The 14701-nt window shown below is 37.3% G+C and overlaps 1 protein-coding gene across 1 annotated transcript in view; it reads right to left on the minus strand.

The window, feature by feature from the left end:
- Positions 1–10825, minus strand: part of MTTP (microsomal triglyceride transfer protein) — a 56310-nt gene extending 45485 nt beyond the window's left edge. Inside the window, exons 1-3 of the mRNA XM_042251207.2 lie at positions 10682–10825; positions 4341–4528; positions 2654–2797 (exon numbers count right to left, since the gene is read on the minus strand). Coding sequence (XP_042107141.1) covers positions 2654–2797; positions 4341–4528; positions 10682–10742 — 393 coding nt within the window. The 5' untranslated portion in view covers positions 10743–10825. The remainder of the gene's footprint in view (positions 1–2653; positions 2798–4340; positions 4529–10681) is intronic.
- Positions 10826–14701: the final 3876 nt, after the last annotated feature.

Raw genomic sequence — 14701 nt, forward strand, 5'->3', positions numbered from 1 at the left:
TGAAGTGGCTAAAAATTCCACGTGGCTTCTTTATCTCCAGGGTCATGTTTTTTCCAACAAGTACTTTATCATATAAATGAAAGATACCACAATGTACTTTAACTTGTGACTACAGTAAATCATCATAAGAAACAGCTCCTGCAGAAACGACACGTTGGGGTCACTGAAATAATGATGTGGCAGCTCCATCCCAGCCTTTGTACAGGGAGGCACTGAGTCCTTCTCTATGTGTAACCAAAGACTTTGTACTCAACTGCCGCCCACAGGGCTATAAAATGATTGGCTGTGGTTTAGCCAAAGTATTGGAGCTTCAGCTTCAGCATCCTTTCAATGAAAGGAGGATTTCCTTTCAATGAAAGGAAAGGTTGATTTCCTATAGCACTGATTGGTTTGGGCTTCCCTGGTGGCTCAGATGGTAGAGAATCACCTGCAAAGTGGAAGACTTGGGTTTGATCCCTGGATTGAGAAGAACCCCTTGAGAAGGGAATGGCTACCCACTCCAGGATTCTTGCCTGGAGAATTCCATTGACAGAGGAGCCTGGTGGGCTATAATCCATGGGATCACAAAGAATTGGACACAACTGAGTGACTAACATTTCACACTTAGATTATAAATGCAATTAATATGTTATGGCTCAAGCATGTTGCCACAATGGAATGCCAAAGAAAAAAATAACAGTATTTCCTGTTGTTTACAAAGTTGGGCCATATGAAAATCAACTGAGTTAATACATACAGTGAAGAATGACAAGAAGACTACAAAGCAACCAGAGACATGTTTTTTTCCCCAAATACTTTCCAGCTAGAAAAGACAGTAAAAACACAGAAGTTTCTACACAGACCCTCTCTTTTAAATCCCAGCTCCACCACTTGCTAATTGTGTGACCCTAGGCAAGTTTCTTTCCTTCTCTTAACTTTGATTTCCTCATCTATTACAAGAGGATGAAAAAGCAGCACCTGCTTCCCAGGGCTGTTATGGAGATAAAAGGGAGAATTCATGTAATACCTTCGGTCAGTGCAGGTATTAAGCATTAAGTATGTTTTAGCTAAATTGTATCTGACTCTTTTGTGACCCCCATGGACTGTAGCCTGTCAGGCTCCTCTGTCCATGAAATTACCCACGCAAGAATACTGGAGTGGATTGACATGCCCTCCTCCAGAGGATCTTCCCGACACAGGGATCGAACCCACATCTCTTATGTCTCCTGCATTGACAGGCAGGTTCTTTACCACTAGCAATACCTGGGTAGGCTCAGGGAAGCACAGCGTTTGGGAAAGGCTTCCAGAACACCGAATCAGTCAGTGCAAGACTTGGTTCTGACTGCTTTGCTCAGGAAGAGAGTAGAAGGGTTGAAATATAAAGAGGAAGAACAATTTTCTTCACCAAAACCTAGCAATGAACACAAATGTTCATGTAGCAATGAACACAAATGGCCAAAAGGAAAGTGATAAGGGTTATGAATGAGCTATAATGTGCTAAGAAGGTTCTAAAGAGGGATAGTTATTTCCAGCTGGTTAAAAGGGTGTGAATGTTACAAAAGAAAAGGCCTGTAAGCAAAGCTTGAAGCATAATAAGTATTAATATTTTCACAAGTAGAGAAGGGAGAGAAGCATTCCTGAAATGGTGATTCATATTTGGTTGTAAGAGAGTGATGATACAATAATCCTTCTTGAGAATCCCTTTTTTAGTACTTTACTAAAAATGAGCATCAGGAATAGCAACATATTATATGTCTTAGATTTGTATTTTAAAGTATTTGTTTTCATTTTTAGTTTGAATCTGGAAATTTTTGATCTAGAGAAATTTTAGAGATTTGAAGTTTTACTGATCCCTTTCTGTTTTTCTACAATAATTCCTGAAAGTAAGCTTTCATTTTTACTACTATAGTATGTTTTAACATGTCAATATAACATCTATACTGTTCATAAACCCATATATTTAATGCCTGAAAATTCACAGATCACAATTGCGTTTCAATTCCAAACATCCAAAAGACAGTTTTAAGAGATGAGATTCAAATTGTAAGTAATCATATTTACAGAATTTTCAGAGCAAATTTCCAACATATAGTGCTCATTCATTACTTTAGTATATAAAATGCTTTTCAAAGTCATAACTTTAAAATAATCTCTAAATGATTTTTTTAATCAACTCTATCTTAGAAATGCCATGTCCCTTCAAAAGCTGCAGTTTTGTACTTGAGCCAGTTATTGATACTCTTATGACAAATGCATATCACTTATCTAATTTAGATCATTTCATTTTTATAATTTGCCTATTTTCCTGAATTTATCCATTCATCTATGATGACCTATTGTGTTACAGTAGCTTTTTAATCCTTTCTAATTTAATAAGGAATGTACCTTTTAATACTGCCTCTCATCAATAAACAAATACTTGATTCTACTATAAAGATTTTTCATAAAAATAGGGAACATAAATGGCTAGGTAATATAAGTGAATCCAGTGCCTTGATTTACTTATGAAACATTTAATTTGTGACTTCCATTTATTAGTTCTTTTAAAAAAAACTCCATTATTCACAAAAGTAGTGACACCATGATCACCTAAAATGATATTAATATCTACCTAAGGAAAAAAAAGATGAAGTTGGGGGAAAAAAAGACATGGAACTCCAAAAATCTCTTTTACCTTTCCATGAATTAGATGAAGGAGCACAGGTCTTTGCATTGCTTCCAAGTTTTCCTTTCTTATGATTTGAGATGACTTTTTTCCTTTGAAAATGCTCTTCTCTCCTCTCTGTTGATTGACATTTTCAACATTTACATCTTTCATCTGGAATCACGGAAAGAAACCTATTAGAAAAACTTCCTATACCTGTTTCCATCAGACCTTCCTAGAAAATAAAATGGTAAAGCAATAAACAGAGTTGGCCATAATTTCTTCTGTCATTCAACACATGAGTCACAGTATCTAGCCATCGTCTTTAAAAGAAAGGAGAAAGTATTCAAAAACTAGGTTTTTGAATTAGGTAAAAATACTGACATTAAAGGAATCCATGACTTCAGGTTTATAGTCACTGCGCCTGGAATATGGCTCTTTAATGTCATTTTCACTTTCTTCATTTGTTTTGAACTGTTGCTGTCTGCCTGCTCTCTTCACTTTCTGTACCATTTGTTTGAAAGGTATCCTGCCCCGTTGTACCTCATCTATACATACAAAATTAAGCATTAACAATCTGATTGCTGAACAATGAGGTACAGAATGTTTTCTGCAGAATACTGTTCTACTGAGAAATGGGGAGGTGGATGATAAAGTTTTGATCCAACTCGGAAAATACACACAGCTATTGGAGACAACCAAAGAAGCAAAGATCACTTGATAAACGTATTGCAACGAAACCTCATTATAAAGTATATTGCCAACTACTTATCAGTTACAATGAGGAAAATCTTGGTCCTGGTGCCTGCTTCACACTGACATGTAGAAGGAGAACTGACTTTACTAAAGAAATCTGTTGCTTTTAGGTCCTTGAAAAGCAAATGTGGAATCATATATTAAAGTCCAAAGAGACCCCAAAGGCCATCTAATTTGACCTTCTTTGTCAACACATAAATCTAAAGCATCATAACTGACCAAACACTGCCATTCAGGGAAGCACTTGGTTCTGTCCTCAGGAAGAAAGCAGAATATGTTACTCCCTCATTGGTGATTCCACCTGTCGGATCAAGGAACTCAGGAAAGCTGGATCAGTACTCTTGCCTGGAAAATCCCATGGGCGGAGGAGCCTGGTAGGCTGCAGTCAATGGGGTCGCTAAGAGTTGGACACGACTTCACTTTCACACATTGGAGAAGGAAATGGCAACCCACTCCAGTGTTCTTGCCTGGAGAATCCCAGGGACGGGGGAGCCTGGTGGGCTGCCGTCTATGGGGTCGCACAGAGTCAGACACGACTAGTGGTCTCAATTGCTTTTCATATGACATGGATTCTACACTCCTTACATGCAGAACATTTCAAATGGATTCTAATTTATTGTACCTATTAACAAGACATATTAACAGCCTGGCATGCTGCAGTCCATGGGATCACAGTCAGACACAACTGAGCTACTGAACAACAACAAAATATGACATATAGAACTGAACATAATACTTCAGTTATCAGTAGACACCCTCATTTGCCTGCTTCAATAATTTGGAAAGATCAGATAATTTTTGATTAGCAAAAACTTCAAAACTGTATATCTACTTATTTTAGTGATGGATAATATTCAATGAACATATGGCCAACAGCACAAACAAGTGCTATTGAATGGTACACTTCTCAAAGACTTTGCTAACATCTAATCTTTGCATCTCTCTGGTAGAAAATACCCACTGTAATTTGGATCAGTTGGTTATCATCACCATCAGGACTCCTCCACAGTAAGACGACATCCACATTGGATGAAATTCGGTAGCCCACACTGTCTTGGAGGTTTCCTTTGCCCCGATCGAGAAAAACTTCAGTGGAGTATGTGAGTTTGTATAGTCGGTCATTATTTAATGAGAGACCAGTTGTGTGACCTATAAAAAAGACAGTGATGCAAGTCAAGTCTTAGTTGTAAGGCACCCAGCAGGCCAGGGACTATGCTATCTTGCCATCAATGCATTCCTTCTCCAGCACAGTGGTACCCAGTGGGAGCTTATATTTGTTAACGGGAGTAAATCTTTGCTAAGTGAAACACGATTCTACTTCTTCATCTGCTGAAATTATTGGTTAAACAACAAAAACAACAACTAACAAAGAAATAAGCTTCCATTTCAGAAAACTTAATTTGTATCTTTAAATAATAATCCGATTATCTAAACACTGCCTTGGTTGAACTATAGAATATTTTAAAATAAATATCATTGTATTGCTTTAACTTATATGTATATTATTTCTTCCCCTCTCCCTGCCCAGCTTTCTTTAAATAAAATAATAAACTTTGATTTCAAGTAGAAGTTCAGCCAGAGATTGCTTGATAATTTGCAATTAACATATTTAAAATACAACAGGTCAAAGCCAAAGAAATTTTAGCAGTTAGATGGTAGTCCCTTACATTGGATATTTTGAACATTTAAACAATATCCCTTCAAGGTAATTTATCCTATTAATTAAAGTAGCAAATTTTCAGTATGAAAGTACATTTGCAGGCAACACATATGTAAATTTAAATTAGCTGTTCCTGAATAAAATGATGTTTTCCTACATAAAATCCAGCACAGGTTTTAATTTGGAAGGGACAATTTAAAGTTTAATGTCAAATAGTATAAAAGTCAGCATCATAACCAAAAAAAAAAAAAAAAAGATATATGGAAGAGTTCATATACTTTCCAGTTGGTATATCTTAACCCAAAGAAAACATAAAATAGTAGCATCCAGTCTTTCCCAAAGACGAACTGAAGTCATACAAGTCTTTTAATATATCTTCTATTCATAGCTCTCAGGAGAGAGTTAAAAAAGATTCCAGTAGGCATTTTTCCTCAGGGCTAACAGGGCAGAATTGACTAGTTAACTATAACAGGCAACCATGTCTCTTTTTCCCCCCGCAAGAAATATGCATATGGGGAAGGGACAGAAAAGGAGGCCGAGATGACTAGGAGAGAAGGGAGGCAACTGAGAAAGGAAGTAAAATTACTTGAAAAGTCAAAAACTAAGAAAACCTCCTTACTATCTGTTCGAAGTCTTTCATATGTATTATTTAATCCTCACAAAAATCTAATGGGGTAGGTACTATTATTAGACTGATTTTATAGATGAGGAAATCAAGAGACACAGAGATTATACAATTTACCCAAGATCACTCAGGAAATTAGTGGTGAAGCCTCTAACACCCTGTCTGGATCCAGAGACCATGTTCTTACCTACACTATACACATATAAACCTTTAGGTTGACCTCTTCCATTTCTGGGGAGTGAGCTAGGAATTCATTCATTCATTCAACAAGGAGGTACTGAGCACCTACTGGGTAGTCAGCACTTTTCTAGGTTTTGGGGCTATACCAGTTAACAAGCAGACAACATGTCTACCTTTGTGGCATTTACATTTAAATGAGGAGGGATGGGCAATACAAAAAGCAAGTACATAAGTAAATTATAAAGAATATTAGAAGTGCAAATGAAGAAAAATGAAATGGGAAAGGAAATGAGGATGCAGGCCTGGCGTGCTGCGATTCATGGGGTCGCAAAGAGTCGGACACTACTGAGCGACTGAACTGAACTGAACTGACTGAACTGAGGGGAAAATCTTTATTGAGAAGGTAATATTCTGGGCAAGGACTTTAGGCTAGTCAGTTGGATATCTGCAGAGAGGGCACTCCCCACCCCTCCTTCCTCCCATTTCTCACCACCACAGAAGGGAGAACAAGTTCAAAGAACCTGAGGAGAGTTCCCAGAGGGGTAATGGAGGAATAACAGAGGCCAAAGACTCTGGGATTGGGTAAAAGAAAAAGCTGGAAAAGATGAGGTCAAATAGGCACCCATGAGTGGCTGGGAGATGGTAGGTGAAGGGGGAAGGTATTTGCATAGACTTAGAATTCGACTCGGAGAAGGCAATGGCACCCCACTCCAGTAGTCTTGCATGGATAATCCCATGGATGGAGGAGCCTGGTAGGCTGCAGTCCATGGGGTCACTAAGAGTCAACATGACTGAGCGACTTCACTTTCCCTTTTCACTTTCATGCATTGGAGAAGGAAATGGCAACCCACTCCAGTGTTCTTGCCTGGAGAATCCCAGGGACGGCGGAGCCTGGTGGGCTGCCGTCTATGGGGTCGCACAGAGTGAGACATGACTAAAGCGACTTAGCAGCAGCAGAATTCGACTGAGTGAGATGAAAAACTATTGAAAAGTTTTGGGTGGTGAAGTTACACGATCTGACAAAACTTCAGTGAAAAGGGATGAGGATTTTAACAGGAAAATCTTTAACAGAAAAGCCAGAAGGAAGCAATGGAGTGGTTACCCAAACGTGTACACGATAACAAGCTGTGTCCAAACACCAAGTCAGGCAGAACCTCAGGTATAAAATAAGGAAGCAGACAAAGGCAGGAAAAACCTTGAAGGAGACAAAGTCTGTAAGTCCCTCCAGCCTCCCCAAACTGGGGATACTGCAGCAGGTTCAAACACCAGCTTTCTGACCAGGAAGATATTTTGGTCAAAGAGGCCTTCTTTTTTATGACACCTATCAAACTCCACAAAGGGCAAAAAGGAAATACTTCTTGCCTTATCTAACCCTCACAGCAATTCTGATAGGTAAGCAATATAGGGCAGTTGAGAAAAGCTGACTCCACGTTTAATTCCAATGTAGCAGAGACAATGCAGAATTTGATGTCGGAATATACTAAAATTCAAGTTTTGTGGCAACCTGAAGTGGCTTCTGATGAAAATAACTCTGACAAGTTTCTCTTTAATGCCAAAGCCTTCCAAACTATCATGTTGGGTTTTTTTGTTTGTTTGTTTTTACTTGACTGGTCAAAAGAATGTGAAAAGGGACAATATATTTCAGTTCCTGACGATGACTTGGAAGTGATAAAGCAGAGGAAAGAATGGCTTTGTTCTACAACTTTTCCTACCTCTTTCAATAGGAGATACATCCTAAAAAGGATTTAAAGACACATCCTTTAAATAAGTGGATGATGCTGAAGTGTTGTCCCAGCTGTCCTTTCCTCTTTGATAAGTTTTTCTTTGTTTATGTTACTCAGAGATCCGGCAATACCAGCAAGTGGGGGCATGTTCCATTTATATATCTGGACTAAATTTCTGTCTTTGGGTGTTGCTCTGTAGAGTATGCAGAAGGGCAACAGGACTTGATGGTAGATTAAATGAGCAAATCAATGTTTAGCTCCCAAAGGAGTCTGTACCATTTCAATGTGTTCCTTTGAGGGATTTTTTTTTTACTACCACAAAAGGAAAAAAGCTTTTAATTTTGAACTTTAAAAAAAATATCGTAAAGTATTCTTTTATTAAACTCAGATCAATATAATAGTTAATTGACTTAAGCAAAAAGACAAAATGGAAATAAGCTAGTAAAGGTGAGGCTTGAAGAGACCTGCCGTGATGATAAGGATGAAAGATAAGGGGACTTAGGAATCCAACAGAAACCCAGAAGGCTGGAAGGAAGAGTAGGATGAAGGATAAGGGAGGGAAAAAATGGAAGATGGTTGTTGTGAATGGACTGAAAAGTACAGTCAGGCCAGGAAATGAAAGAAAGACTGGTGTGAAGGAACAGTTCAGGTTTGGAGGTAACAAGATTAAGTAGAAAGTGTACATATGGGTGGATTATTGAAAGGAAAAGCATTATGAATAAAACCCACAGAAGGCAGTGAGAATAGACCCACCATTACAAAATATGAATTAGGAAAAGTAGAGGCTACATGAGCCTCCCAGACATTGAGTCAGCATATCTCTTCTCTATACTAACTCCTTCTCCATTCTCTTTACAGCCCAATCTGCTCTCAACATCCACCCAGATCTGGAGATCTGCTAAATAATTGCATTGATAATTAACTCTGAGATGAGTTTTGAAGTGATGCATAACATCCCAAATGTATAATGGCCTGATTTTAAAGTAAACTCTTCACAACTAGTTTGCTTATTAAATGTCAATCATTTCAAAGGACAAGGAATCTATGATTAAACCAATATACTGTAATACACGGCTTCCCAGGTGGCGCTACTGGTAAAAAATCCACCTGCCAGTGCAGGAGGTACAAGAGCCTAGAGTTCAATTCCTAGGCTGGGAAGATCTCCTAGAAAAGGTAATGGCACCCCACTCCAGTATCCTTGCCTGGGAAATCCCATGGACAGAGGTGCCTGGTGAGCTACAGTCTATGGGGTAGCAAAGAATCGGACACAACTGAGTGAACAAAGCACCATAATATAAGAAGTTACCCCATCTGGGAAAGAGAAAGTTGCCAAGTCCTATATTTTTTATTCACGATATTTGCCACAAGTAGGTTATATCACAACACTAATAACACTTAAGCTTTGAAGCCCCCACTTGCCCAGGCCTTTTCCAAGATCTTAGAAGGGGACCCTAGTGTTATGCATACATGCCATATCTTTTTTCAGTAATATTTGTGAAAGTAAAATATTTTTTGTGAAAATGTAGATTTTTTTTCCTCAAAAATGGAGCCTAAATTGTATAAGCTTCAGTTTCTAAACTTCTGGATTTGTCACTGAACTTACAACAAACTGTAGCTATCTATTATGTTCTCAGTCATATTTTCCTGTATGTCATTTCTGTATGTGTATATGTGTGTATTTGAATCTTTACAAATGCATATATTTGAAAACATCAAGTTATCCAATATTCCATGTAGGAAAAGGAAAAAAGAGAAGCCCACAATAGCTCAATCATTTTTCTCAAAATAATCATGGTATTAGGTTTGATCTCATGGTGCATAAATTGGTCATATTATGAATATTTAGCAGTATTTGACAGATAAAATGCAAGCTGTTTCACAATTCTCTGTCAGATATAATTTACAAACCTTTATTTCTTCTCTTTAAAATTTTCTTTCATGCAAGTAAGGGCTATATCTTTACCAAACATTTTAGAAAATGGTAATATATATATAGGCATATAAATATATGTATAATCTTTAGTTTAAGAATCTGAAGTGCAATTTGCTTAGGTGAAATAATTTAGGCCCTCCCCCCACATTTATTGTTCCAATAGCAAAAATTGTCTCTTTTCCTCACGCGGAAATTTTCCATGCAAAAAATTTTGAGACAAACTTTACCGTATTAAAAAGAAAAAGTCACAGTTATCTCAAGAGGATTTTAGAAGCTTACAAGTGAATTGTTTTATATCAATTGCTTAGCGTACACAGTTATTAAAATTGGACACTATCATGCTGTTTTATAATAGGTTAACTGACTTTGATGGAGAGTCCTCTTAAGAGATTCTAAAAAGCGATCATTTTACAGGCGCAATATTTAGAAATTCAAGGCATGCATAAATTAGCTGATTTAAAACAAGATTACATATTAATATATTTCATACAGCTTTTCGAAATCATTACTCAAAAGTTTGTTTGCTCTGAAAGTTAGCAATTTGTATGTTTTTAAATCAATATTATCTTAAAATAGAAACTATAATGAGCAACACTATTTTTCCAAAGATAAATGTTATCTCTTAAATCTATGTCATGTAGTTTTATTTTCTATAATCCATCAACTATGATAATCTTATCTTTTTTGAATGATGATAGAATTAAATACAGGCTTTACCATTTCATTCATAATCCTTTGATAAATCAAATGCCTTTTTCATTGGGTCTAATTCTTTTTGATGTCACATTGCTAGGCAACTAGAAGGAAATTTAAGAACTCTTTTTTTAAAATCTACTTTTACAATTCAAATGAAGTAGCTGTATTCATTGAGTGACCAGCAGCACCAGGTAACAATAGCTGGCATCTTTTTTCTCCCTTTTAAAAATAAACCATGAATGAGAGAGTGAAGCAAGAAGCATGCTAGTCTGAAGGACTGAAACTAAAAGGAGCCTCTGTTTTCTTAATGTATGTAGGAATTCGAATTTAGTTTTCATTCCAATCCAGTCATGCCTTCACCAGCATTCTCAAGTTACATGGATTTGAAGATCACTTAGTTAAGAATTCTTTCATTACACATACAAACACTTTTTCACCCTCAACGATTAAAATTAAAGTTTAGCAGAAGGCAACACAAACTTACCTTTAACAGAAGCTGAATATGAGGAAATGAAGCAGAGAAAAAGCACAGCAAGAAGAATCATATTGGTTAAGCTATCCTTTAATGCATTCAGTTCCCAACTAGAAGTCACTGAGAAGTGGACTCTTTCAATGGCAGCCAGGGAGTGACCCTTCTCAGAACCTGCAACAATGTTTATCTTTGGGAGAAAGGTCAGACTCCAAACTCCAAAATCAGGACCTAAGTTCACAGAAGGGCTCACTATTAATGATTAAACTCAGGGGGGCTATAGTTTTCAGTCTCTCACTCTTTTACTTTTTTACTCAATAAGAAAAATCAAGAAAATTTTCACTTTTGAGAGCTAAACTAAACCAATTACCATCTTGTAAATTCAGAAGTATAGAGGGGCAATCAAGGAAAACTGAGGAGGATACTTTTCTGCTCAGCACATAATCATCAACATGTCCATACCATTAAATGCCTGTCTTCACATTTACCATTTGATGTGAGAGGGTGGTGAGGATTTGAAAACTCAGGTAAACTTGATGGAATTTTATTCTCTCGTATGGTTATCTGAAATTTTTTATACCATGTGTATGCTATTATTAAAAAATCACTCTGAATTTTAGAATTTGAATTTTAAAATTTTAACTTGTACTACCACCAATCACTTCAAAATAATGTTAGAATAGATACAACATTCATTTCCGAAAACTAGATGATTCTTCTTATGTGTGAATCAGCATTGTCTGCCATTAACACACTAGGAGGCAACTGAGTTTATCATAGCAGACCTCTAGCTATAGCTATGACAATAAACAATTGTCTGGATCCTCAGACTGGCTGGCTGCAGTTCCCTGCGCTTTCTGAATCCCAGTTCTAGGCAGAAATTCAGAAAGGGGATTCCAGTCCTTACTACTTTTGCAACAGAAAATTAATTAGGACACTTCTCTAGAATTAAAGTGAATACCCTAGAATGGCTAAGACCACACTAACTAAACCAGCTCTGCTCTTGTAAACTTCTGCAAGAGAAACTTGCTATGAATAAAACCTACTAAAATGAGGTGATTTGCAAACCATGTGGGGATGCTTTGGCAAATGTGTTGGTAAAGGGATTTTTCAAAGAAAATTGAAAATACTTATGGCCATGTTTGGGGCTTCCCTGCTGGCTCAGTGGTAAAGAATTCACCTCTTGGCCAAGCCGGAGACCTGAGTCAGAAAGATCCCCTGGAGAAGGAAATGGCAACCCATTCTTGCCTGGAAAATTTCATGGACAGAGGAGCCTGATGGGCTACAGTCTATAGGGTCACAGAATCAGACATGACTTAGCAACTAAACAGCAGCAGTATGGCCATGTTTAAGCATAACGGGTTCTTATATCTAACCCCATCTCTCTCCAAACCCTTTTCTAGAATCCTAACCTTAAGCTTAAATCTTCTAGACAACACAGGTAAGAGATAGTCAACTTGATAAACAGGGCCACAAGATGAAATCTAAAATATAAAATCTCAAAGTTAAGCATACTTCCTTTTGAAATATGTATATTTTTTACAAAGAACTGAAATGTGAAAATCATTTGTCTTTATCCTCTATTGAGATTAAAACTTCATTTGCTATCATGTTTTATATATAAATTATGGCTAAAGTACCTATACAAAAATAAAATATTTGGTTATTATTTTCACTTTAAAGTTATAAATAATAAGTTGTCCTGGGGTAAATAGAAAATAATAAGTTGTCCTCTTAGAAAAATAACTGTTGAAGAAATATAAGTTTTTATGAATGGTAGGTATTATAAATACAAGATAACATGAAAGTGCTTTATTGCTTTACATTTGAATAGATTTCAGTGTAGTTCCACAATTTCTTTATTGCATACATAGTGATATGAAGCCACTATAGTCACTTAAACTTTACATATTTTTTTGCTTAGATTAAGGACTATTTAAAATTCTATGAGAACTGCCTTTTGTTTTCATTTGAGGTTTACAGCCCTATGCTTGTGGTTTGACTATGTGGTGCACGATACGTGTCTATTTGGTTATAGTACTATTCGTCGTCAGGTGTTTACCAGAGTCTAACCAATAAAAAGCATATCACTATTGCCTAACAAAATCTGTTTCATTTGAGCATTTGCTTTCCACTAGAAAGTACCTATGAGTCTCTGTATTAAGCAGTCATTTAAATATAGGATGTTCAAATAAGGCTACTTCTGTTGGTAATAACAACCATCATCCTTAACTTTTTACAAAGATATTTGAAAGACTTCTTAAGATAGTTTCAGAGGTGAAATAAGAATGCCAAAGCGTTTTCATATCCAGTGAATTCTGTGTACCAAAGGAGAGGCATTCTCCTTGGTTACTCTGTTGACCAAGCAAAGTGACATATTACAATAATGTGGGAAATACCTCCAAATCTTATCACGTGTAAATCGGCTATTTACACAGCATGTGAAGCAATACAGAAAAGCACAGCACGATACAAAAATAAGAGCTTGCCATCTATGGTACAATTACTAGGTTAATACACTATGCCAAGCACTGAACGTTTTGTAGTATAACCTAACAACCATTATTTCACTTGTTAGCAAAATGACATTTAGATTAATTTAGTGAAATGATTTAAGGATCATAGAAAAACAAACATTGAAACCTAGATCCAATATCCTCCTTTACTTAAATAATATTAGAGATAGGAGGTAGAAAATTGATTTATTAGGTATGACAAAGAATTATCAATTCAGACTGTCTTTTAATAAGTCCATCACACTTTTGTGTGGAGGCTAACAGGTAGCTTAATTGCTGGTTAGAATTTCCAGGCTGAACAGATGGTCCCAGGAAAAAAACTGATCTGTGCTAGTCAGGTCACAATCAAGTAACAGAGTGACTTCACTTTCACTTTTCACTTTCATGCATTGGAGAAGGAAATGGCAACCCACTCCAGTGTTGTTGCCTGGAGAATCCCAGGGACAGGGGAGCCTGGTGGGCTGCCATCATGGGGTCGCACAGAGTCGGACACAACTGAAGCGACTTAGCAGCAGCAGCAGCAGCATTGCAATTAAATCCATTGGTAAGTACGTGGCACTATGGAATATTTGCTATTCTATTTGGTAGTGATAATAAGAGACTATGAAATAAAGGCAGCCGAAGAATTGATGCTTTTGAACTGTGGTGTTGGAGAAGACTCTTGAGAGTCCCTTGGATTGCAAAGAGATCCAACCAGTCCATTCTACAGGTGATCAACCCTGGGTGTTCTTTGGAAGGAATGATGCTAAAGCTGAAACTCCAGTAACTTTGGCCACCTCATGCAAAGAGTTGACTCATTGGAAAAGACTCTGATGCTGGGAGGGATTGGGGGCAGGAGGAGAAGGGGGCGACCAAGGATGAGATGGCTGGATGGCATCACTGACTCGATGGACGTGAGTTTGAGTGAACTCCAGGAGTTGGTGATGGACAGGGAGGCCTGGCGTGCTGTGATTCATGGGGTCGCAAAGAGTCGGACACGACTGAGCAACTGAACTGAACTGAACTGGACTAATTCCAAAGTACAGTTGTGTTTCTGTTAAGTGTCAGAGGTTGCTAGGAGTTAACTCATTTCCTAGATTAGAAGATGAATGAACTTTACCCCACTAAAGGCTGGAAGGAAATGTATTACCCTTCTAGACATAGTTAAGACAATATGTATGATAGCTATCTATGGAGGGAAGAAAGACATTGTGATGTCAGACACTTTACTCTGTCCTAGAAAGAAGCAAGACACTAATGAAAAACTTTTTAGAGGGACTCTTCAAGTTATCCCTAAGCGGTCATAATAAATTCTACTAGTATTTTCAATTCAATGAGGAAATTAGCATTCTCAAGGAATCCTGCAAAAAATATTTTTGATAGGTAAGGAATACAGTCCACCCTTTGCATCAGCAGATGAGGAACCAGGGGATACCCAGGAGGGACAACTGTAAGGGGCTTGAACATCTACAGAGTTTGCTGACCGTGGGGATCCTGGAACCAATCCCACACAGCTACTGAGACAGGACTGTAGTTTTTG

Source organism: Ovis aries, chromosome 6, assembly GCF_016772045.2.
Source record: "Ovis aries strain OAR_USU_Benz2616 breed Rambouillet chromosome 6, ARS-UI_Ramb_v3.0, whole genome shotgun sequence".
Taxonomy (NCBI): Eukaryota; Metazoa; Chordata; class Mammalia; order Artiodactyla; family Bovidae; genus Ovis; species Ovis aries.